The 24,234-nt window shown below is 39.3% G+C and overlaps 1 protein-coding gene across 1 annotated transcript in view; it reads left to right on the top strand.

Annotated features, from left to right (window-relative positions):
• Kcnh8 (potassium voltage-gated channel subfamily H member 8) overlaps positions 1 to 24,234 on the top strand; it is a 427,312-nt gene that overhangs the window by 225,128 nt on the left and 177,950 nt on the right. Inside the window, exons 4-5 of the mRNA XM_055614910.1 lie at positions 15,818 to 15,945; positions 22,043 to 22,283. Of these exons, the coding sequence (XP_055470885.1) occupies positions 15,818 to 15,945; positions 22,043 to 22,283 (369 nt within the window). The remainder of the gene's footprint in view (positions 1 to 15,817; positions 15,946 to 22,042; positions 22,284 to 24,234) is intronic.

Genomic DNA, 24,234 nt, shown 5'->3' on the forward strand with positions numbered 1-24,234 from the left:
GGATCTGATAATTCCCATCTTACTAGTTCCCTGCCTTTGATGGCCACCCGGCTTTACCTTGGTCAGTTGCTTTGCGTGCGATCCTGTGGTCCCTATAACTTGCCTCAGCTTTTCCTCCGTCTCAGCTTCCCTGGATTTCCGCTCCATCTGTCACTGGCCAGTAGTGACACCTGAATACCACCTGAGAGAGGGCTGGGGAGAGAGAGACAGGGCGACACAGAGAAGGACACCAAGTCTACATGCTGATCAAAGTGTAGATTTAATGGACGTAAGCTTAAGACTTAAGTAGGCAGAAAAGTACAGTTTCTCACATAGGAGCTTTACTTAGTCAAAACATATGAGGGCTCACTCGAGTTTACACAGAGCCTGCTGTCTAGTTACTATGGTTGCACAGAGTTTCTCAGGGTCAGAGCTGTAGGACCACTAAGGTCAGTTTATGAGAGACTGGACTTTGGAAAAGAGCCAAGAGGCCAAATTCCACTGCTCAGATGCCATTAACTCCAAATTTGCCATTAACTCCAAAAAGGCTGCCACATTAAAGAAATCTTCAAAGTCCATAGTCATCAGAGAGATGCAAATCAAAATGACCCTGAGATTTTACCTTACACCTATCAGAATGGCTAAGATCAAAAACTCAAGTGACAATACATGCTGGAGAGGATGTGAAGAAAAGGGAATCCTCCCCCATTGCTGGTAGGAATGTAAACTTGTACAACCACTTTGGAAATCAATCTGGCACTTTCTCAGACAATTAGGAATAGTGCTTCCTCAAGATCCAGCTATATCACTCGTAGGCATATATTCAAAATATGTTTAAGTACATAATAAGGACATTTTTTCAACCATGTTCCTAGCAGCTTTATTCATAATAGCCAGAACCTGGAAACAACCCAGATGTCCCTCAGTGGAGGAAAGGATAAAGTTACTCATTTTTAAGTTACTTTTGTATCCAGCTACTTTGCTGAAAGTGTTTGTCAGCTGTAGGAGTCTTCTAATAGAATTTGAGTTGACTTATATACACAGGCACATTTTCTGCAAATAATGATTCTTCAAGTTATTTTCTTCCAATTTGCATCTCCTTGATCTCCTTTAGTTGCCTTATTGCTCTAGCTAAGACCTCAGTTGCTATAGGTATGGAGATAGTGGACAATTCTGTCTGATTCCTTATTTAATGAAAATGCTTTGATTTTCTCTCCATTTTGGTTGTTGTTGGCTGTGGGCTTGCTATAAATTGCCTCTATTATTTTGAGGTATATCTTTTCTAACCCTAGTCTACTAACTACCCAGTATCTGATTGCATTTAAGGCCCACTCTATGAGATAGAACTTATCCCTAATATTGCTCAGATGGCCAAAGAACCCAATGCTAGATAACCCAGGACTAGGAGGGAACCAAATATAGATTTTCTGCTAAAGGAATGTAGCAATAAAATAATTCCCATGGAACTTCTGCTGTTTTTATAGATCAGTGCTTAGCTCAACCATCATCAGAGAGGCTTCTTCTTGAAGTACATGGGTACAAATACAAACACACAAAGCCAGATAATGTGCAGAAAGTGAGAGACCTTGTAATATTCAATCCTAAATGGAAACTCTTCATCAAGACCTCCCTACACAGCTCAGAGAACCCTGTGGAAAAGGGGGCAGAAAGATTATCAGAGTGAGAAGGAATAGAGAGGCCCAAGTAAAAGATGCCTTCTAAATACAAAAGGACTGACACACCTATGAATTTACCAAGACTATGGCAGCATGCAGAGGGCCTGGGGCTACATCATATGGGGTTCAGCACTGAGAAGAGAAGTGGACACAAGGTCTTTCTCTAACCTAGAAGCTCACTACAATTGATAACCATTTGCAAACAAAAATTTTCTTCCCCCTAATTTGTGTCACTGAGGATACAAATTATTATTAAGACCATGTCACATGCCCAGCAGTCGATGTCCAAAATGAACTGAATGGCATCTTTGAAACAAAGGTTCTTTGTTTCATAATATTTTGTCAGGGCCATTTGATTTTACTTTATCCCATTTTACTTTTTTTTTTAATCTTATGGATCCTTTGGGATTATTATGTCCTCTGGTTTTGTGTTTTGTTGTATTTTTATGAGTCTCTGTGTCTATCTATATGTTTGTTGTGCTTTTTCTTTGGCTCTTCTGTTTGTTTTGCCTTATTCCAGTTTGTTTGTTTTTATTTTACTTTATTATTTAGATGCCTGTTTGTTTTTTAAGGAGAGACAGAAAGGTTGTGTACTCAGATGGGAGAAAAGTTTGAGAGGATCTCGGAGGCATCTATTTTTGATAAAAAGAAAACTAAACAAAAGACAACCAGCCTCAAGAGCCAAATGTCTTCTGTTCCCTATAATGTGTGGAATCTATCTTTCTATTAAAAATTAACACTATATATATTTATTTGTCTGTTCCCATGCATGCACCTCTCTGTATGACTATACATGTGTGAGGCCCCTAGAAATTTAGCACTGAAGGCTTTTTCTCTGTCTTTCATATGTATGTATTTGTGTGTGTGTACTGATGCCTACGGTCAAGAAATAGGTCCAGTGAAGAGTGAGAAAAGAGGCTTTAAGTAAGGCATAGGGAGGGTAACATAATACATGAAACATAAAGGTAGGAAGGGAAAGATTGGGACTGAGAGGGACAAACTGATAAGGGGCAGGGAGATGGTGGAGGAAATTAGGATGTAAGGAAAACTGCCACATTGTATGTTAATTAAAGAGTACAAGTAAAATAAATAAAGGAACTATATAAGGACAATTAAGTAGATAAGGACAATCATGGCCAAAAATTAACAGAACTACATATTTATTTTAAAGTACTGTTCAGTATTTATTTAATGAGGGTAAATTGAAATTAATATAATTTCAAATATACCTCACTACAGCAAAAGCTGTAGTGAGGTATATTTAAAAATATGAATGAAACAAGTTAACTAATTTAACATAAGTATATGTTGAAGCAAAAGTCAGAAGTTAAAAATTCTGTAAAAAATACAGAAACTGACAGCTAGTAGGTAAAGTGTCTTTCATAAAAATATTAAGAGGAAATGCAAATCAAAATGACCCTGAGATTTCACCTTACACCCATCAGAATGGCTAAGATCAAAAACTCAAGAGACAACACATGCTGGAGAGGTTGTGGAGAAAGGGGAACCCTCCTCCATTGGTAGTGGGAGTGTAAACTTGTACAACCACTTTGGAAATCAATCTGGTGCTTTCTCAGACAATTAGGAATACTGCTTCCTCAAGATTCAGCTATACTACTCCTAGGCATATATCCAAAAGATATTCAAGTACACAACAAGGAAACTTGCTCAACCATGTTCGTAGCAGCTTTATTTGTAATAGCCAGAACCTGGAAACAACCGAGATGTCCCTCAACGGAGGAATGGATACAGAAATTGTGATACTTTTACACAATGGAATACTACTCAGCAATTAAAAACAAGGAAATCATGAAATTTGCAGGCAAATGGTGGAATCTAGAAAAGATCATCCTGAATGAGGTGTCCCAGGACCACAAAGAGCACACATGGTATATACTCACTTATAAGTGGATACTAGACCTATAAGATAGGATAAACACACTAAAATCTGCACACCTAAAAAAGATAAACAAGAAAGCGGACTCAGGGTAAGATGACCAATCTTCACATAGAAAGACAAATGGGATGGAGATTGGAAGTAGGAGAAAACAATTAACAGGACAGGAGCCTACCACAGAGGACCTCTGAAAGACTCTACCTAGCAGTATATCAAAACAGATGCTGAGACTCATAACCAAACCTTCGGTAGGGTGCAGGGAATCATATGAAAGAAGGGGGAGTTAATATGACCTGGAGAGGACAGGAGCTCCACAAGGACCAAATATATCAGTGTACAGGGGTCTTTTCTGAGACTGTTTCTCCAACCAAGGACCATATATGGATATCATCTAGAACCCCTGTTCAGATGGAGCCCATGGTAGCTCAGTATCCCAAGTGGGTACCCTAGTAAGGGGAACAGGGACTATTTCTGACATGAACTCAATGGCTGGCTCTTTGACCTCTTCTCCCCCTCCCCCTGGCCCCCCTAGGGAGGAGCAGCCTTGGTAGGCCACAGAGGAGGACATTGCAGCCAGTCCTGAAGATACCTGATAAGCTAGGATCAGATGGAAGGGGAGGAGGACCTCCCCTATCAGTGGAATGGGAAAGGGGCAGGGAGGAAATGAGTGAGGAAGGGGGTGGGATTGGGAGGGAATGAGGGAGGGGGCTACAGTTGGGATACAAAGTAAATAACCTGTGATTAATATAAAAAATAAAAATTATAAAAAAAATCTAATCCTAAAGAGCCTTCTTAAAAAATATATTAAGAGGTCTGGACGTTAACTATATGAATTTCTGGTTGAAATCTCAAGGCTTAAAAATTTTGAAATGGCTGGGTGCAGTGACACACACCTGTAATCCCAGTACTTGGGGAGACAGAGGCAGACTGATCTCTGAGAGTTCAAGGCCAGCCTGATCTATATAGAGGGAATCCAGGACAGCTAAGGGTACACAGAAAAACTCTGTACTGAAAAAATGAAAATACCGAAACAAAACAAACAAAAAAGATTATGACACGGTTGCTGACTTCTTTTTAAAGTAACCAGGGAAAATGGAGTCTTAGAAATCCAGTTTGGAGATGTGGTTTGGTGGAGAGGTGCCAAGGGAAAGGGCTCCACCCTTTAGCCGACAAAGCGTGCGACAGACTGTGGTGGTAGACTGCTTTGTGATTGGAGGTTTCTCTCAGTCACAGGAATTGACTCAAGTGACAGCTCTCTACTTACCTGTCACCACACTCTTGCTGAAGGAAATAGAGTCAATGCTGGAAATGTTCCCTCCCACAGCAGTGCAGTAAGAGTCACTGTCAGTGTGGAGAAGCATGGGACACCCATGAGCGGTCATGTATGTGCATAAACCACCGATAAATTATAATAAATGATAATTACCTTAACCTCTCTCTCTACATAGATACATAGATACATATATAGAGAGTATATATATATATATATATATATATATATATATATATATATATTCCTCTTGAACCTTGCTTCTATGAACTCAGAATCAGTCATCAGAATATCAGCATGTCTATGACATTTTCTGACAATCTCATTTGACTGGCATTAGTAAGAAAGCACAAATTTTTAATAAATAGAAAACGTGGGAGGCTGATCATGTTCGGCCACCCCTGTAACCGTAAGTAATCAGGACGGTGAAGAAGGAAGATTGTGAATTCAAACCTGAATTGTACTTCATAGTGACACAAGTTTCTCCATTGTAACAATACTACTAATAACAACTGGGCTACCTTGTCTGGCTTCAGTGGGAGAGGATGTGCCTAGTTCTAAAGCCACTTAATGTGCCAGGGAGAAGGCCTCCTTCTCTAAGGGGGAGAAGGCAGAGTGGGGGAGGAGCGTGTGAGGGAGGGGAGGACTGGCTGTAATCGGGATGTAAAGTGAATACATAAATATTTTTTTTTAAAAAAAAAAGAAACAACAACAACAACAAACCAAATAGTGTTTCAGTTACTTCTTCTTCTGCGTTAACTTCTGGCTATTTTGTTTTTATTTTAAATCTTAAGCATTTTAATTTTCAAGGATAGGGATATAGGATTTTTTAAAGCCTGAAACAGCTGAGGGTTCTCTTCCTAGGTTAATGGGTAACTTCCAACTTTACTGTCTTTTACTATCAAAAGACAATGTATGCTAGTACATGTCTGTAAGGGCAAGCCTATGGCTGGAAGATTGTGGATCTGTGGTCCATCTTGACTATAGTATGAAGGTATTTAAGCCAACAGAAAAATCTGTGTTAAGAGCAATGCATTATGTTCTCTAATTAACATCGTTTAAACAATAGAAGAATAAAAATGTACTGTAAGGATCAATGAAGGGAATAAATAGCCTTCAGAGTCACTTTGCAATTAAGCATTTTTAGGTTGTACAAGAGAAATGCATTGCTTTGTGTGACTGTCTTAACTACATTTTTCTTCATGCCAAGAATGCATCATAATGGCTAATTCTTTAAAATTAAATTATGTTTCAGAGTATTAGCTTATCTTATTTCAATTATTTCCTGCTTGGATGCTGTACTTAAAAACTATGGAAAATCCTTTTGCTTCCTGTTCTCAAGGAAAAGCTCCTTTTCTTGTAATGATCCTCCAGAATTCTCCTGAGTTCTTCTAACTCAGCAATATGCCTTCTATTCAAAGAGAAGCTGGGATTTGGTTGTTGAATTCTGAGGTCATTCTATTTCAATATTTTGTCCAGTTCTTGTGCAGCAACACCATCCAACTTTCTCCAGTCAGATAAATTCTTCTCAGAGAACAATTAAACTCAATAAACCCTCTGTGTGGATAAAGAGCCTGATTATTGAACCCTTTGTTCCCAGTTATTAAGTCCCTCCTATATCCCTGTGCAAAGATGTCTTTAGCAAGCAGTTCTAAACAATGCCAGTCCAGTTCCCATCTTCTGTGAGGGACACCGCATCTTACAGCTCCTCTGCTTTTTCCCAACTTCTTCTGATTTTCAGTTGATATTTGATGATGACTTTAGTAAAAGTAATGTGGATACTATGCGCCAAACCCAAGCTTTGGTCCAGGCTTTACAACACACAGAAGAAATGCCTACCTCAAAGAAGACTTTGATATTAATATGTTTGGATATTAATAATACTGATTCTACTTTTAGATTATGTTTTACAACTTTCCCTTAAAAGTCAAATTCTTTTTTTAATTTAATTTAATTTTATTAATTACACTTTATTCACTTTGTATCCCCCCATAAGCCCCTCCCTCCTCCCCTCCCAGTTCTACCCTCCCTCCTCCTTCTTCACGCATGCCCCTTCGCAAGTTCACTGATAAGGGAGGTCCTCCTCTCCTTCCTTCTGATCTTAGTCTATCAGATCACATCAGGAGTGGCTGCATTGTCATCTTCTGTGGCCTGGTAAAGCTGCTCCCCCCTCAGGGGGAGGTGATCAACGAGCAGGCCAATCAGATTATGTCAGAGGCAGTCCCTCTTCCCATTACTATGTAACCCACTTGGACATTAAATTGCCATGGGCTACATCTGTGCAGGGGTTCTAGGTTATCTCCATGCATGGTGCTTGGTTGGAGTATGAGTCTCTAGGAAGACCCCTGTGTTTAAGTTTTCTGGTTCTGTTGCTTGCCTTGTGGAGTTCCTGATCTCTCGAGATCTTACTATTTCCCACTTCTTACATAAGATTCCATGCACTCTGTCCAACAGTTGGCCATAAGTCTCAGGGTCTGCTTTGATAGTCTGCAGGGCAGAGGCTTTCAGAGGCCTTCTGTGGCAGAAAAGTAAAATTCTTAGCCATGGTTTCTGTTTGCTTAGAGTGGGTAAATAGATTGGATATGTGTGTGTAGCCTCAATGACTTCTACGAACTGAAATAATTGATACAAAAGCCAGGATCGAGGCACTTATTGTCTCAACAATATGATCGTGATGTGAGGTCAAACCTACAGCTGTCTCAGATGTAGAGGAAGTATTTGGAAGCAATGTTAGGGATGGAGAATGGCCAAGTCATAAAATACCTCAAAGATAAAATAGCTGTGGATAAAGAAGTTTAGAAGCCACACATTCTATGTTAGAGATTGTATTTTGAGGGAGAAAACTCAAAAGATACCTTGTTCTTGATGTCAGCAAGCATATGAAAACATAATCCTATTAATGTAAAATATCTCATCATATACTTTTAATAATGTAATTCTAATTTTCGAAAAACAAAGTATTTCAGATTTAAGTTGATTTTGACAGGGATTTTTATTCTCCTTCTAAGTTTTTAATGATAAAGAACAAATAAAAGATAATTCATAAGCATATTAAAAGCTGAGTGTTGTTGCCATCCTACAGAGTAGAATGGACAGGGTGGGGGAGGGGTGGAGTAGCTGCCTATGTACAGTAGGGCCAGCCTGGGCCCTAGAGGAGAGTAAGCTCAATGTGTTCTGTATGTTCCTGTCAAGTGTTCAAAATCAGCACTAACAAGAAGGAACAATTTCTGTTTGCTCATCGTTTCTACATATACACTAAAAATATTCACCAAAAGTAGAAATAAGCAAATCAAAAATAACTATGGAGGCTGTATAAAAGATGTGTCCAAGATATACAATTAAGCCATATGCATGGCTTCTTGAAGATTCTCTTTAGAGAGATGGAAATTGTAATGGTGACTGGATTCTTGTCAAGCAAAGCTCCTAATAATCCTCAGAAATTCAGATGCCTGATGGTACACACAGCTTCACAGGAGGTTTTCCTCTTCATTCAGTGTCCATTCACGGGGAAAGAATAGTTAACCAACCTGTGAACAATCTTGTGATAACGAACCATATGCATCTGCGTGTTACACAAGGCTTACATGATTGCCCAGTCTTACTTGATGGCCCCAAACCCATAGCAAATCACCTGCCTTTTCCAAGTGCTGGAATTTAGATAAGGATAAGCTTTCATTACTGGCTATGGTTAATCTTAAAACAAACCCCAAATCAAATACAATGTTTTTGTTTGTTTGTTTGTTTTTTGAGGAATATTCGAAATGTAGCCCAGGCTGGTCTTGAGCTCCTAATCCTCCTGCCTCTACTTCCTGAATGCTAGGGTTAAAGGCATTTGCAGTCAAGCTACATAATTAAGCAAACAAACAACAACAACAAAACGTTTTCTTTTTGGGTGTTTGAGAAGGTTGACTTGTGTGTGTGTGTGGGGGGTGATGTTGGTGTGGCTGGACCCACAGCCCTAAGCTTTTTCCCTGTCATGTTATTGGGAGCAAGCAGAGCCCACACTGCAGATTAGTCTTCTGCTTCATCCATTCAGTTATCTGTTCACATTTATCTCCTCTTGTTTCCCTTTGATAGACAAATCCTTTATTCTTCATCACCTCTGACTCCCACTAGAACTCCATCTCCTGCCTTAGAAAAAGTCTACAAACTCTAACCTTTTGTGGTTACTTTTAGAGACTCTGTACACTAAAGATCCATCTATATTATTGTCTGATTCAACAGTTTGCTCGTTTTTATTCCAAAATTGTGCTCTTTGATGTGGTTGTGCAGTGTGTTTAACCATTCCAAAGTGAGAGAGATTGCAGTTATTTCTAGTGGCACATATGCTCTTCTTTCTCTAGGATAAGTGCCCAGTGATGCAATTACTCGTTTACATGAACATGCTGCTTAAAGTTTATTTGTAAAAGATCACAGATGGGGACAATACCCGAAAAACTGTGCTCATGGATATAACATGGGCACAATGGAACCATGAACAGCAGCTATGGCTTCCTGCGCAGGACCTGCACCCCCAAATAAAACGTGACAGGATGGGGAAGAAGAAGAAGGATGTGTAGGGTGGGAAGGGGATAGGAGAAGGAAATGGCTGAAGACATTAACAATAACTTGCATGCGTATGTGACAGTGGCAAAATTAAATTAAAGTAATGTTTTAAAATGGCCAAACCATTCTCTAGACATTCCACTTCAGTGGCAAGGCAGCAAAGATGCAGGTTCCCCATCTTGAGCAGTGATGATGCTGTCTCCTCTCCTCCATTTTTGAAAGCAGATGTGTGTTGATGTCTTCCTGTGGCTTCCAGATTCACATCCCCAAACTTGTATAAACAGCTCATGTCTCTTGTTTATTTTCCAATTAGATTGGCTTTCTCCATACTTAATTTTTAGAGCTTTTCACATGTTCTGAAGCTTCATCAGATGAGAAAGAAATACTGTCTTCCAGCATGTAATTTGTAATACACATGATACTTTGAAGTTTATACACATTATTAAAATCCAGTAGTAACCACAATCATTGGTTCAATCTAAACTAACAAAATACTTTTTGTTTAGAATTGTCAGCACATGGTGATAAGAAAAAGCTGGCCAAATGCATAATGGTTTATGATTGTTTTGAAATTTCTGGATAGCTTATGTGACATTATCCGAGTAACAAAACTTGCAAGACTGTTCAAAGTTTCATATATGGAGGGTCATAAAACCTCACGTAGCTCTCCAGGAATTATTACTTAATGATGATTAGCAGAAATAACTCAAAACTTAAAACATAGAAAATAATTTGCCTTTCCTCCAGCATTTTAATTCAGAACTTCAAAGACCCTTTGTCAAGGCCTACAGCATTCCTTTTTCTCCCTCCTGGTCATCTCTGTGATAGTATGTTTTTCTGGGGTGTTTTCTCTACCTCATAGTCCAGATAGTAACAAGCACACCCCACATTACCACTCATAACAGTAGCTGTCTGTGTATCTGCCCAGAGAGCAAGGGCTCTCACATGCGGTGATATATGTCATTCACTCTGGTAAACAGTTTGGGGGGGGGGGACTGCAGGTGTAACATTTTTCTCATGAACTGTGATTGTTCCCATGTAGATTATTTTATGTGAGGTCAGAGATAAAAAAAAAAAGTTCAAGAAAATAAAAACAAGACAAGAAAACATCAAAATGTGTAGTTATCCAGGAAATCATTAGAGAACTCATTTCCTGTTTCACACCATTGATATTTATAGCTTTATTAAAGCTGAATTGTTTTAATATTCTAGGAAATAAAATCCACAGTCATGCCATCACAACCCAGCTCATGTAGGAGGAAATGCATGGAGTTTCATATTGAGGGAACTTAGCTTTTTTTTTACCTTGAATTTTTATGTTTTTGAAATTTTTCCATAATAACTTATTTTTTCATTTCAATATTTTATTTTGTCTAAATAAATTATAATAACCATCTTATATGTGATTGTGCTCTTAGAGGTAATTGTTTTACTTTTTGATTGTCAAGGCTTTTTGAAAGGAACATTTATTGAGTTCCATAGCCATATTTAGTGGAATGGTCATTCGACCTCTGTATTTAAATATGCATGCTCATATATATATAAAGTCCTCAAGGTGGGACCATTCTTGTCACAAACGTGAATGAACATGGTATAATTTTTAAATAATTTTTATATTCAGTTTTCTAATGTTTTATTTAAGATCTTCTTTGCATACATGGAGATGGTGGTATATGTTTTATTTGTTGTGTTTTGCTTTGGATACCAGATATTTACATTACAATTAAAAACAGTAGTGAAATTACAATTATGAAGTATCAACAAAAATACTTTTATGGTTGGGGGGTCACTACAACATGAGACATTGCACTAAAGAGTCCCAGCATTGGGAAGCAGAGAACCACTGTTCTATGCCAGGAGGGTGTGAGTCAAAGTGAAACATGCCCTTCCTGGCTTCCTGCACTGGAAGAGTCTTACCATGTGCTTCTATGAGCCTCCTCTTCATCTTCCTACAGAGAAGACATCTTGTCAAAAGGGGGCCGCTTATGAAGAAAGATGGGGCGGGGCATACTGTGTGTTCCTGTGTGTGTTTGTAGGCCAGCAAAAGCTGTGCCTTGGGTAATACTTAAACCAGTGGTTGAAGGCTTTTAGGTGACTCCTGTCAAAGAGTTTCTTGACCCCCGGGTTGAGGACAACTGACTTAGAGTCAGGAGACAGATTCCAACATAGCTTCAAAAGCCCCAGACAGTCTACAGGCTTTTACTGTCCTCCTAGCTTTCTGTAACTCCTCTGCGTCCTCAGAGATGCTAAGCTGCCTTTGCCCAAGGCTGTCACACTGTGTATTCACCTTATCAAACAATGTGTGTCCAGTCATACCACCACTCCAAGAAGTTAAATTAGATCACACTGCTGAATATTACTCAATTCTTAGTGGGGTTTGTTGTGAAATGCTGTAATATTAAAGTATATGTACTATAAAATATTTTTCCCAACCAGCGTATACCCCACATCCACTTTGAGTAGTAGAATTTGACAAGTACCACTTAATAAGGGACCTAATTGACCAGCTAGAGATGGCAGTTCCCAGCCAGGACTTTACTGGCATTGTGATAGCACATCATTTTACATCACTTATATTTTATTAAACAATATGCTTTAGTATGGAATCAACATAAATAAATGAAAAGGCTTGCCATGGTGTCAGTGATGTTTTTCGGTTGTTTGTGTTTTCAATGCTGTGCTCATGAGATTTACTATATTAATGGACAGGAACTGTTTCATTCATTTTATGTTTAATTCACCTAAGTCCAGTTAGTTGGGACTGTGATGCTCTGTCATGCCTCAACTGAAATTCATAGCACTTTGTATGGACTTTTTACTTCTTTGCAGTGATTTGCACAAGTATACTATGAACATACGTGTCTACTGATGTGTTCGTGTGTATATGTTATAAATATCTCTGCAATAAATATTCTGTACATATGTTATTAAAGAACAGTGTGTTGATTTGTAAATTATTTTTATTTTGAATTTTGTTTGTTTTTTTGGTCAGGAGCTAAAACCCAAACCAATTTTGAACAAGGAGATTTTAGGTGCTATAAGTAGAATGTTTTTCACAGCCAGACTTGGATAAGGGTTTAGTTGTAATGACTGATTTCAGGGAATATATTTTGCTTCCACTTAGAGCCAAAACTAAGACAAACATGTTTCTCTGACATTCCCCTTGAGGGCCTTTCTTTAAAGATGATGAAATTACTGGTGTTTGACTTGGAAAATCTCAGCTATTAATTAGATTTTCTCATGAAAAGGAAACCGGCTAACAGACTGTCATAAATATCTATTCAGGTCCATTTCTTAATAGCATTGTAATTATGGTTGGCGTTTTGCAACCAACTAAAATTTCATAAGAAGCTTGCTGTTCTAACCAAATTCCTATAGACACTGTCCCTAAACTCAGGCTATCGGTAAGTTGAAATACATTTAAGTTACTCTTACTCTACCAATATTAAGTGGAACACATAAGATGCTAATAAAAGTTAACACATGAAGACCATATCTGAAAATTTAATAAATTACAGTAAGTAATGTGAGTCTTTTCCTTTCGTGCCTCTTAATCTTCCAGTAGTTATTTGAATCTATGGTAATGTGGTATATTTTATTTTTAAAAATTAAAGTTCTGAAAAAAATAGAAAAATGAAGTTCTGGAATAAAAGATAAATGTATCAGAAGGAACATTCATATATTTAAATTTTTTTCTGTGAAGAAATTTTGGCTCTTCAAATCATACTGTCTAGTCACCAAAAACAAGTAAATTGATAAGTCTGACAAGACAAAAATTTTAAATTTAACTACATAAAAAAACAAAACCAAGTAATAAAATTTTAGCCTGATGAGAAATGGCTATTTGTTTAAAAATGAAGAAATTATAGAAACCAAGCTGGTGTTCTCCATGAAGCTCTTCCCTTGATGCCTAATTTGCATAGTATTGCTGTGTACGCTTTAGGGGGTGGGGAAATCATCAACAATCTCACCCAACTGTGAACCCTCTGCAGTACAGTAACCAGTGTAGGAACATATACCCATGGATGCCAGAGTGACGTGAATGTTACAGGGGAACCAACCACTTTCTGATTGGATTTTTACCCACTCCTGAGGATGAAACACGTGCCTAATATTAGAAATCTATCCCAAAACTCATGACTGGGAAACACTTGGTTTAGGACACAGTATTACACTGTTCCTCAAAGTGCATATCTCTCTAACCATAGACTGGTGTAGCTCTCACATCTCATCAGAGAAATTCCTTTGTGCTGTGGATAGTGTTTAATGCAGAAACTAATAATTTGTCAAATTGCATAGAGTTTCATACCTACTCCCAAAATTAAGGGGCTGCCAGCAAGAATGGGGCAGAGTAAAGGAAAAAGGGTCAGAAAGATTGTAGGGGATGGAGGTTGTTGAGAAAGGGAAACCCTTCTCCATTGGTGGTAGTTTTCATAGTGCTAGGCAGGTGCTATTACATGCTACTGAAAGAGAAAAGTAGTCATCAGTCTTACCCATTTGTGAATTCTGAAAGCTATGATTACAACTGTTTTGGCAACACATGCAGTATGATAGTGGCACAATAATCATAGAAGTTGTATAAGATGTGAGCCATATCTGGCACAATTATTGAGCTAAGAACCTGTAGCTAGACAGGTCATAGGCCCTAGGGGAAAATTAGCCACTATTGTCTGCTACATAGAATATTAAAATAATTCCTAGTGATCTATCGTTAAGTCCATATGTTAATGCATTTCTCAAACCATTAACAAGGAAGGTTTTTTTTTTTTTCAGTAGGTTTCGGTGAACACAGAGACACACACGTGGTTAAGGTACAGAAGACAATAGACCATGAAATGCTTAGCTCTAAGTAGGAAATTTTTATCATGCCTTCTCTTCCCAAAGCTCAGAAATCTTTGTTGAAGAGGTTGCAGTTAGAGCCAAAGGTGGTGAGTGATTACAAAGGAGGTATTCTCAGACACAAAAGGGGAATTTACATATATAATCTCACAGCAGCCATGACTTTGAGCATTTCTTTAAGTGTTTCTCTGCCATTGGATATTCCTCTATTGAGAATTCTCTGTTTAGCGATGTACTCCATTTTTTAATTGGATTACTTGATTTTTTGCTGTTTAACTTTAGTTCTTTATATATACTGGATATTAGTCCTCTGTCAGATATAGGGTTGGTGAAGATCCTTTCCAAATCTGTAGGCTGTCGTTTTGTTTTGACGACAGTGTCCGTTGCTTTACAGAAGCTTTTCAGTTTCATGAGGTCCCATTTATTGACTGTTGCTCTTAGAGCCTGTGCTGTTGGTGTTCTATTCAGGAAGTTGTCTCCTGTGCCAGTGGGATCTGGCAAAGATCATCCTGAGTGAGCTATCCCAAAAGCAGAAAGATGCACATGGTATATACTCACTCATATGGACATTTAATATAGGATAAACTTACTAAAATCTGTACATCTAAAGAAACTAATCAAGAGGGAGGACTCTTGCTAAAATGCTCAGTTCCTATACAGAAAGGCAAAGATGGACATCAGAAGAAGGAGAAAAGAGGGAGCAACTCAGTAGCCTGACACAGAGGATCTCTGAAAGGCTCTGCCCTGCAGACTATCAATGCAGATGCTGAGACTTATGGACAACCTTTGGGCACAGTGCAGGGAATCTTAAGAAAGAAGTGGGAAACAGTAAGATCTAGAGAGGACAGGAACTCCACAAGGAGAGCAACAGAACCAAAAAATCTGAGCACAGGGGTCTTTCCTGAGACTGATACTCCAAACAAGGACTATGAATGGAGATAACCTAAGACCCCTGCACAGAACCTAAGAACTGCCCATGGCAGTTCAGTATCCAAGTGAGTTCCATTGTAATAGGAACAGGGACTGTCTCTGACATGAACTGATTGACCTGCTCTTTAATTACCTCCCCCTTAGGGGGAAGCAGCATTACCAGGCCACAGAAAAAGAGAATGAAGCCACTCCTGATGAGACCTAATTGACTAGAATCAGAAAGAAGGAAAAGAAGTCCATCCACTGCTTCTATCAGTGGACTTGGGGAGGCGCATGCATGCAGAGGTGGAGGAAGGGAGGGATTGGGATGGGAGGAGGGAGAGAACCACAGGGGGGATACAAAGTGAATAAGGTGTAATTAATAAAGAATTAAAAATAAAAGAGTCTGAAAGAACAGGGTAGAAGCAGAATTCTTTGCTCACTGAACCTCTCACGGTCCTTCTGTTGTCAATGTATATTTTACTTTGATGTTTAAGTAACAATGCAGTTTGTGCAATGATGAAAAACAAGTAAATTATGTTGAACTAAAAGTAAATTGTCATCAAGAGCTAGCTGGTAATTCTAAGTGCTTGAAAAATACATAAAGTGTTGTATGCTTTTGCACATGACCTGTCAGAAGTTGGCATCCTTGAGATGAAATGTTGCATTCTCTGGTGTCTTATGAGTCTTATGTCCCTCCAGACAGAACCAAAGGAAGATCAAGAGCAGGGACCCACTTTGAGTCAGCGCGGAGACGGAGCCGAGCTGTCCTTTATCACATCTCGGGACACCTGCAAAGAAGAGAAAAGAACAAACTGAAAATAAACAATGTAGGTGGCGTGTATGTGCAGTGTGGACACCAGTCCCTCTGGAGAGCAGTGCTTGATTCCGCTAAGGAAGGGTTCCAGTTACTCGCTTATTGAATTTCTTAGCTTTCTTTTTCCCACTTTGGCTAACTGGGGAAGGTCAGCAGTCATCAGGCATTTCTGTAAAAAGTGCGCAATCGCAGTGTTATCACAGCATAAAGATTATGTTTGTTGTAGTGAAGGCCCCGTTGTGCTGGGGAAGGGCCCACTAGACAGACCTTATGTTTCAAGAAGCAGGACAACACAGCAGGTCATGTTTACAGCACTGTTAGTTACAACATTTTAAATTTAAGCTCAGTGTCAGTTTTGCACTTGATCTCATTCCCCTTAGGACCTTTACCCAGAGGAACCATGAGCCAATAAAACTAAACATAACTTTTAAAACTTTACGTTCTCTATGAAACAGTAGGACCTTTCAGACAGTGAAACACTACATTGGGAGTTGGAAGTTATCCTTATTAGGTTATATAAAAATTTTCACTTTTAGTGACTTACAGTTAGGGCTGCTTGCTATGGGTGTCTATGGTGGAAACTGAACACTCGGTGTAATTTTCCAGTGGAAACGGAAGCAGCCATATCCAACAAGCAGAACTCGCTTGCGACTTTGGGATTGGCCCAGCTTTCCAGGGGGTTAAGGACACAGGGTTCTTCACAACCCTCCTTTACCTAGTAAGCATGACGGTAACCCTGCCCTACAGCCAGTGGCTTGATGAAACAAGCCTTGCTTCACGTATTCAAAGTATCAGTTCCTGTGCTTATACTGAACAAAGCAAGGTTTGTAAACCCAGGGTGTGGGGAGCCACTTGAAAATGTTGTCAATGTGGTTTGGCCTTAATGGGATTCCCTTCTGGAAGTCACAGTCAGTGTTTTGGTCCATCATGCTCCTGGGACTATTCGTCAAGCCTTGGCTATTCTGACATCCACTCCTGTAGAAAGTACAACACAGTCAGTCGGTGGAGGGTGGTGGTTTTGATTTTTGTCCTAACTAATATGACAGTTTCATGTTTTTAAGTGTGTGTGTGGCCAATATGCATATGTAGATAAAAAAAATCTTTATTTCTTTTTGGTTTTGTTTGTTTTTTGTTTTGTTTTTGTGAGCCAGGGTTTTGTTGTTGTTGTTGTTTGGGACAGGGTTTCTCTGTGTAGCCTTGGCTGCCCTGAACTCTCTTTGTAGACCAGGCTGGCCTTGAACTCACAGCTCTGCCTGCTTCTGCCCCCGAGTCCTACAATTACAGGCATGTGCCACAGGGCCTGGTTGTAATTTATTTATTTCTATTTTTAAATGTAAATTGGTGTTTTGAGTGCATGTCTTTCTGTGTGGGGTGTAGGATCCCCTGGAACAGGAGTAACAGTTGTGAGTTTCCATGTGGGTGCTGGGAATTGAACCTGGGTCCTCTGGAAGAGTAGATTGCACTCTTAAATGCTTTCTATCCCCTTGATTCAACAAACTTTAAAGAATTACTTAAAAAAATTGTTTTTTGAAAAAAAAGTCACTCCTTAGTGACTTGCTTAATTGTTGTTGTTTATTCCAGAAGTATAAACTTCAGAGTGAAGGATAGTAACTAAGAATGCCTCGTCAACTCAGAGTCACTGATACCAGAGGTGCCCTGACTTCAGAAGCGAGGTGTGGTCTGCACTGGCCTCGGTCACTGTGCTCTTTTCAGCAGGATAGAGAGTAGCTAATGATAAGACAGCAGGAAGAAGGAAAGACAGAAAACATCCTGCACTTACAGGCTAAACAATATTAGGGGAATTCTAGCTGTAATAACTGATGCACACAAAAAGAACCACTAACATTTTATCACACAAGCTACTGAAGTTTTCCTTCCTTACATTTTTTTTTATTTTATTCTCACAGCAAGCCAGTACTACATGCATTTTTATTAGGCCCATCTTAACAATGGAGAAAACCCCAACTTATTAAAATTATCCAAAGTAGAAGAATGAGCTAAGGAGCTCAGGCCTTAATTTTCTGCCTCAAATCACTGTCTTGTTCTTGAGCAGCTTTTCCCTAGAGATGATCTTACATTGCAATCACAGGCAATAGAACTCCTCAGGCCTGTGTCCGAGTTTGAGAGTGGGATGAATACCTTTAACTTAGGCTCCCAGTTTCCCTGGAAACCCCCAGGAAAAGACTTTAATTCCTTTTGATTTTTTGGTTGCTTATTCTATGTAATGAGAAGAGAATGAAGCTGGTTTATCCCACAGAGATAAATGACGTATAGGCTGAAGGGACCCTAGCCAGCCCTAGCATAGCAAACACAGCTCTGGCAGATCTTGCCCTTTTCCCCCATTCCCTCTGCCTTGCTAAAAACTGTTAGATTACATTCGTAAAGCTGGCCTCCAGGGTCTGTTCTCATACTTGGCCACCTCTTCCTCCTGAGGCTGACACTAAGGTCCAGCTATCAAAGTACTGATGTCTAACAATCAAAAGCCCCCTTTGGCTCAACTAATCAACATGTCCAATTAAAACTAAGCACCTCATCCTAACACAGTTTATATTTCACCTTTATAAACTGCCATTTTCCTATGGACCATATTTGTCTCTTCTCTATCCAGAGGCAGTCCTTTGTCCCCAAGGACAAATACCCCGTTTTCCTCTACCTCCCTCTTTCTCCCCTTTCCCTTGTCCCGTTCCCTTTCTCCTTCTTTCTTTATCTCCCATCTTTGTCCCATAACCCTGTCCTCTGTTGCTCTGGACAAATAAATCTCCTTTGTGCTGAGAACTTGGTTTTGAGTTGTCTTGAGCCATTTTCAGGGTTCCCTACACAGATCATAGGAGACAGTCCCGCAGGAGGTTGAGAGAGGAGTGCTAGCCGTGCCCAAATATTACCAGAAGGAGGCCTCCCTCAGTACCACCATCAAAGACAGGCCCTATGTCAGGTGTGCCCAGTGTAGTGACTGTGGGAACATTTTCCTACTGCCTCGTCCATTTAGAGGCATGTTTCAAAGAATATTGCAAAACACTTTCTGGAAAACATCTGAATTAGGTTTTGGGGTTAACTAGTGCGTTTGGGTAATCCATAGGCTACAGATTAATGGGCTAAAGTGTCACTGGTCCTAAAGCATGCCCCTCAAAATTAGTAAATAACAGCTCTTCAAATCTATTATTATTTTGTTTAAAACATTGTTTTATACCTTGCTCTGTATGTTTCTTCCTGTTTCCATCTATGGCACAGTTTTTTGAACATGCATATTTTTTGCGGATATGAAAATTTGCTTGATTCTAGAAGGTTTTGTTATAGACTCGGGTGTAGCAAATTCTTTTTGCCAGTCAGGTAACCGTGTAATGACATGTGCAAGACTGAATTACTGACACCTCCAAAGTTGAGTCAGATCTGATATGCATGGAATTCTAAGCATAATCTTTAAATCTCGTGCTCTAACAACATTTTGTAACAATAATTTGACATGTACTTTTAAGTTTCATATTTGAGGTAGTCTATGAAAATAACACCAACACGTCACATTTAAAGTTGTTCACATGTTCAGCTTTTGCCTGACATCATGGAGTTGAATGGAATCAATGTGACACAAAGCAAACACCTTCTCATGAGTGCCCAGCCCTCACTCTAGGTCTTTTCTCACACTAGGTACAGTCTGGGGCTCTGGAACAAAATTGTAAAGGTAGTAGTTATTTGGATATAGGTATAAAATGGCTCCTTGGCTTTCATGTGCAGGGCTACAAAGATGCCTCATCAATTAACGGCACTTGCTGGTTTTGAAAGGGACCTGGGTTTGGTTCTCATCACCCACACAATGGATCACACCTGCTTGTAACTCCTTTTCCAGGGAATTTGATACCTCCTTCTGGCCTCTGAAAGCACCAGGCATACATGCAGATTAAAACATTCATAACACATAAAACGAAGATCTTTTCTAAAAGAATTTACTATATATCATTATAACTTCAAAGTGCCTTGCGAACCTTGGGAAGATGAGTATTTGCGGACCTTTAACACCACCCGCCCTCCACATACTCCGCAAACATGCAAAGTAATTTATTGCCTCAGTTTGATGGCAAATTCCAGCTTTGGAACTTGTCCCTCAGCTACCGTACAGGTAGTTTGATGAAACAACGCAGTGTCACCAACCTACCACCTCGAGGTGAAGCAGTGGCCCTCAGTGTAACATGGACAGGACATGCTTGTGTGACTGAGTAAACTTACTAGCAGGAAGTATACACACACAGGTTGGGAACCTCTATCTTCAGACAAGGGGCAGAAGCACAGGTTTCAAGTGCTTTTGTCTGTTAAAGTCCCAGGAATCCTCAGGTGCTCTGGAACTTCCAGAATACACTATATTTATCTGCTTTCCCTTAAGTGGGTGAGACAAAAACAAACAAACAAACAAACAAACAAACCCACTGTGACCTATACGTATTATGTATCCAGAATTTTCTTCTGTTCAAGTTAAATTTCAAATCTAAGTTCTTATTACCTTTCTTGCATTTCTCATTAATTGAGGTCAAAACAGAGTCTATAAGTACCTGGTCCCAAGGCTTCTGGAATGTCCACACATGCTGTTATTGAGCCTTCTTTTGTCTCATAGCAACAAGGGAATTGTTCATCAATTTGGACTGCTTTCCAAGCAAAGTGCTTTATCAGCCATCAAAAACTCCAGCTAGTCTCTGTTTAATCAGCTGTGTGCTGAATGTTGCTTTCCTCCTGCATGACTAGAATAATAACCCCTAAGTAACTGCTTCTTTCTTTCTTAATGGCTGGTCTGTTTCTGAATATATCTATATTAATCAAAGTAATGAGGTTTGTGTTCCTATTAGAAACATCATCAACAACCACAGTGCACAAATGCTTGGGCCACCCAGTATATTTGACAAGAAAGTAAGCAGCTGTTTGCAGAAGAATGGTGGTCATCTCTACCCTTTTAGGGAAACAAACAAACAAACAAAACAAAAAACAAAGCAAAACAAAACAAAACAAAAGCAAGGTACCTTTGCTGACATCAGCAGAATCCCAGGCCAGCGCTCTTTGGATAATGACTCTTATTCTAAAGCCACTCGTATATCCAAGCATGCTTTTGTTGCTACACTACGTATAGAATTACACTTGCAACTAGATGTTGTTGATGACATTTGAGATAATAGTCTTTTTATTTTCAATGACCGAAATCTATATTGCTCAGTTAAAAATAACTTTAAAAAAATTCTTCACAGTACTGGCCATGTAACAAAGATTACTGCTTAGTTATAGTCTAGTAACAAGTTGGACACATTCTAAGAAGGGTGTTATTAGGGTAGTTTGTTGTAGGAACCCTTTACAGAGGGTACTGATAAAAACCCACAGAGTGTAAGTCAAGGCCTGCGGTGGCTCAGTGTTGAAATGATTCAGAGCACATACTGCTCCTAAGAGGAGCTGAGCTCCGTCTTCATTACCCGTGTCAGCATCTCACAAACGCCTGTAACTCCATTTTCAAGAGATCCAACACACTCTTTTGGCCTCCTTGGGCATATGCATTTATGTGTATGACTCAATAGGTTTTCTGGTCAATCACTCCATGTACCATTCAACCAGAAGGTGTATGAGCCTGTAGCTTGTATAACACTAATTATAATATATTTATAATTATAATGCTGACAGTAAACTTTTTACATATAGAGGAACACACTCTGAGAAAGCAGTAAGATGTACAAATTATAAACACACAAACCAGTAACAATTGTTTATTACTGTTATCAAAATGAGTACTATGCACAATTATTTATGGTATATTTATACATGACAAAATTCAGTATATTCCTGAACAGCAGCATCACAGACAAGCTATGATATTACATACAGTAGCCTGCATCTTCCCTAGGTGACAAGATTTTCACCTCACTTGGAATCTTGTGGGACTAGCATCACAAAGAAGCCTGTGGTTGATATCAGCACTTTTGGGTGGCACAGGACAGTAGACTCATGTTAGATTATGCAAGTCATTTGTAAGGTATTTGAATGTGTGGATGTTCCAACCTCCTACAGTGTGCATTTAGGGCTGTTTAGTCTCCATTTCTAATGGCATGCTTCTCTGTTCCTTCTCTTCTTTGTGTCTTTATCCACAGAATGTGTTTGTAGATAAACCAGCATTTCCAGAGTATAAAGTTTCTGATGCAAAAAAATCCAAGTTCATCCTGTTGCATTTCAGCACTTTCAAAGCTGGCTGGGACTGGCTCATTTTGCTGGCGACATTCTATGTTGCTGTGACAGTACCTTACAATGTGTGCTTCATTGGCAATGAGGACCTGTCCACAACTCGGAGCACAACAGTCAGTGACATTGCAGTGGAGATTCTTTTTATTATAGGTAAGCTTCTTGTTTGAGAGATTTGCATGTGGAAAGCAAGCATGTTTCAGAATTTTCCATATAAAATTTGAGCAGACATCTATTTGCAAGAGTGTGTTTCAGCCTGTGGTGCACATTTTGGAGATTCATGTGCTTTTATTTCTGAAAATTGCTTCTTCCAGTTTTCCTGCTGCATTAAAACACCTAAACCAATGTCCCATTTTTCTACATTTATTTTATTTAAAAAATGGGTTGAAGAAAGATTTGATGTTGGTTATGTTTGGACTCTGACATCCTTAGAGATATTAGCTATGCAAAGTAGGAGTTGAGTCTAACAAAAGCCCACCAGCAGAATGGCATCCGACAATGGTGCAGGATGTCTTGGGAGTGAGGCTCTTTTTATGGTGTTTAGGATGAATTCTGCGAGTGGCCTGTCTACAGAAGAATCAGTGGTTTATGTTTCCTGATGTAATCAAGAGAGGCAGTATCTGATTTTAGCTAAGTAGACCCCAAAGGATGTTTGTTCCCAGTATTTACTTTTAGAACCCTGGGGATTTCAGTTGACAGACATTGGCTTGACTGTATAGACCTTTTTCTATTCTCCTGCCTGTTGAATCTTCATTTTGTTCAGACCCAAGCCTGGCTCTTGATTCTCCTTCTAGAACAGATTCCGGTTTTCTTTAAGTTTAGATTAACTTAAATTAACTGCTGTTTGGCTACGAATACTGAGTCTTTACCTGATCAGGGTGTCAAAGAGCAACATGAAAGGATGTTAGGAAACATCTTTAGGAAGGGACTGAATCAAGGAATAATTGACCTTAAGAAGTAATGAAGCAGATCAAATATTCTTTTCAATGGTGTGGTAGGTCGTTTAACACTTTGGGACCAGAATGGTCCTGTCAGTGCACGTTAGATTAGGGTCTGTAACTGCTGTGAGAGCGAGGTCTGTGACTGAGTGTGAGTGTGTGCTGGCTCTAGAAAGGTGTGCCTGCTCTCCACATGAGTCCTGCTGCCCTGTTACCACTGCGCCTATGAACCCTGCCTGTAGGACCCTTTCTCTCACCCCAAAAGTGGTCGCTATAGTGTGTTAAACCACTAGATGGCAATAGTGTCTAGTTGGGTAACTGGGTAAACCTACAAAATCAATTAATTTTTTTATTAAATACATTCATTATGAGGAAATTATAATATAATATGATCTGTCTGATCATGATGAAACAGCAGATTTTATCATTACAGTTCAAATTTAGAATGAAGTCGCAGACAAACTGAGTGGGACTATTTGCCAATCCATTTAGTTTCATCTCCTCTTAGTTTAATAGCCTTTGATGTTTCCTCCTATGAGTCCATGACAAACACAATTGTCATCACCCTAAAATCATTGTCTATGTCCTGGTCAGAGTTCTAAAGGACTCGGGCCTTCATTGCATGCCTGAGCCTAGTTTCTTTATAGAAAATATGTTTACAAGGTCTCATCAAGTATCAGGTAAAAGTGTCTGTTGAACACACATGTCAGCAGCTTCCTAATGTTGATATTTACAGTTTCTTCACTGAGGCAAAGCTATTTCTTGATTTACTTCACCATATTTTTCTGATATATGAGATTTGAAAACTCGTGAGTAAGGAATCCATCCTGCCACTGTGTAGTCCCAAGCAGAGGATGACCTGTTTACTCATGAGGACTCAGACTCTGACAAAGCTTTATTTGTTTGGGGTATGCTTTCCTGTTGAAGACCGAGGGAGATTGGTTTCTTCCTCTGCCTCTGCCCTTAGTTCTTCTGGTTTCACTCTTACTGTGATTTCTGTTGTGTAGGTAGCAGGTCAAGCCAGCACCTACACCCAATAACCAAGCTCCTGCTATTTTTACCCAGTTATGTTTATCCAACACTTGCTTTAGAGCTGGAAACTGACTCTTCTAGCAGTATGAGATCCTATGTGGAACCCCTCATTGACTGACTTAATTTCACAGTCA

The sequence above is a fragment of the Psammomys obesus genome, unplaced genomic scaffold (genome assembly GCF_907164565.1).
Source record: "Psammomys obesus unplaced genomic scaffold, mPsaObe1.curated_primary_1811, whole genome shotgun sequence".
NCBI classification, from domain to species: Eukaryota; Metazoa; Chordata; class Mammalia; order Rodentia; family Muridae; genus Psammomys; species Psammomys obesus.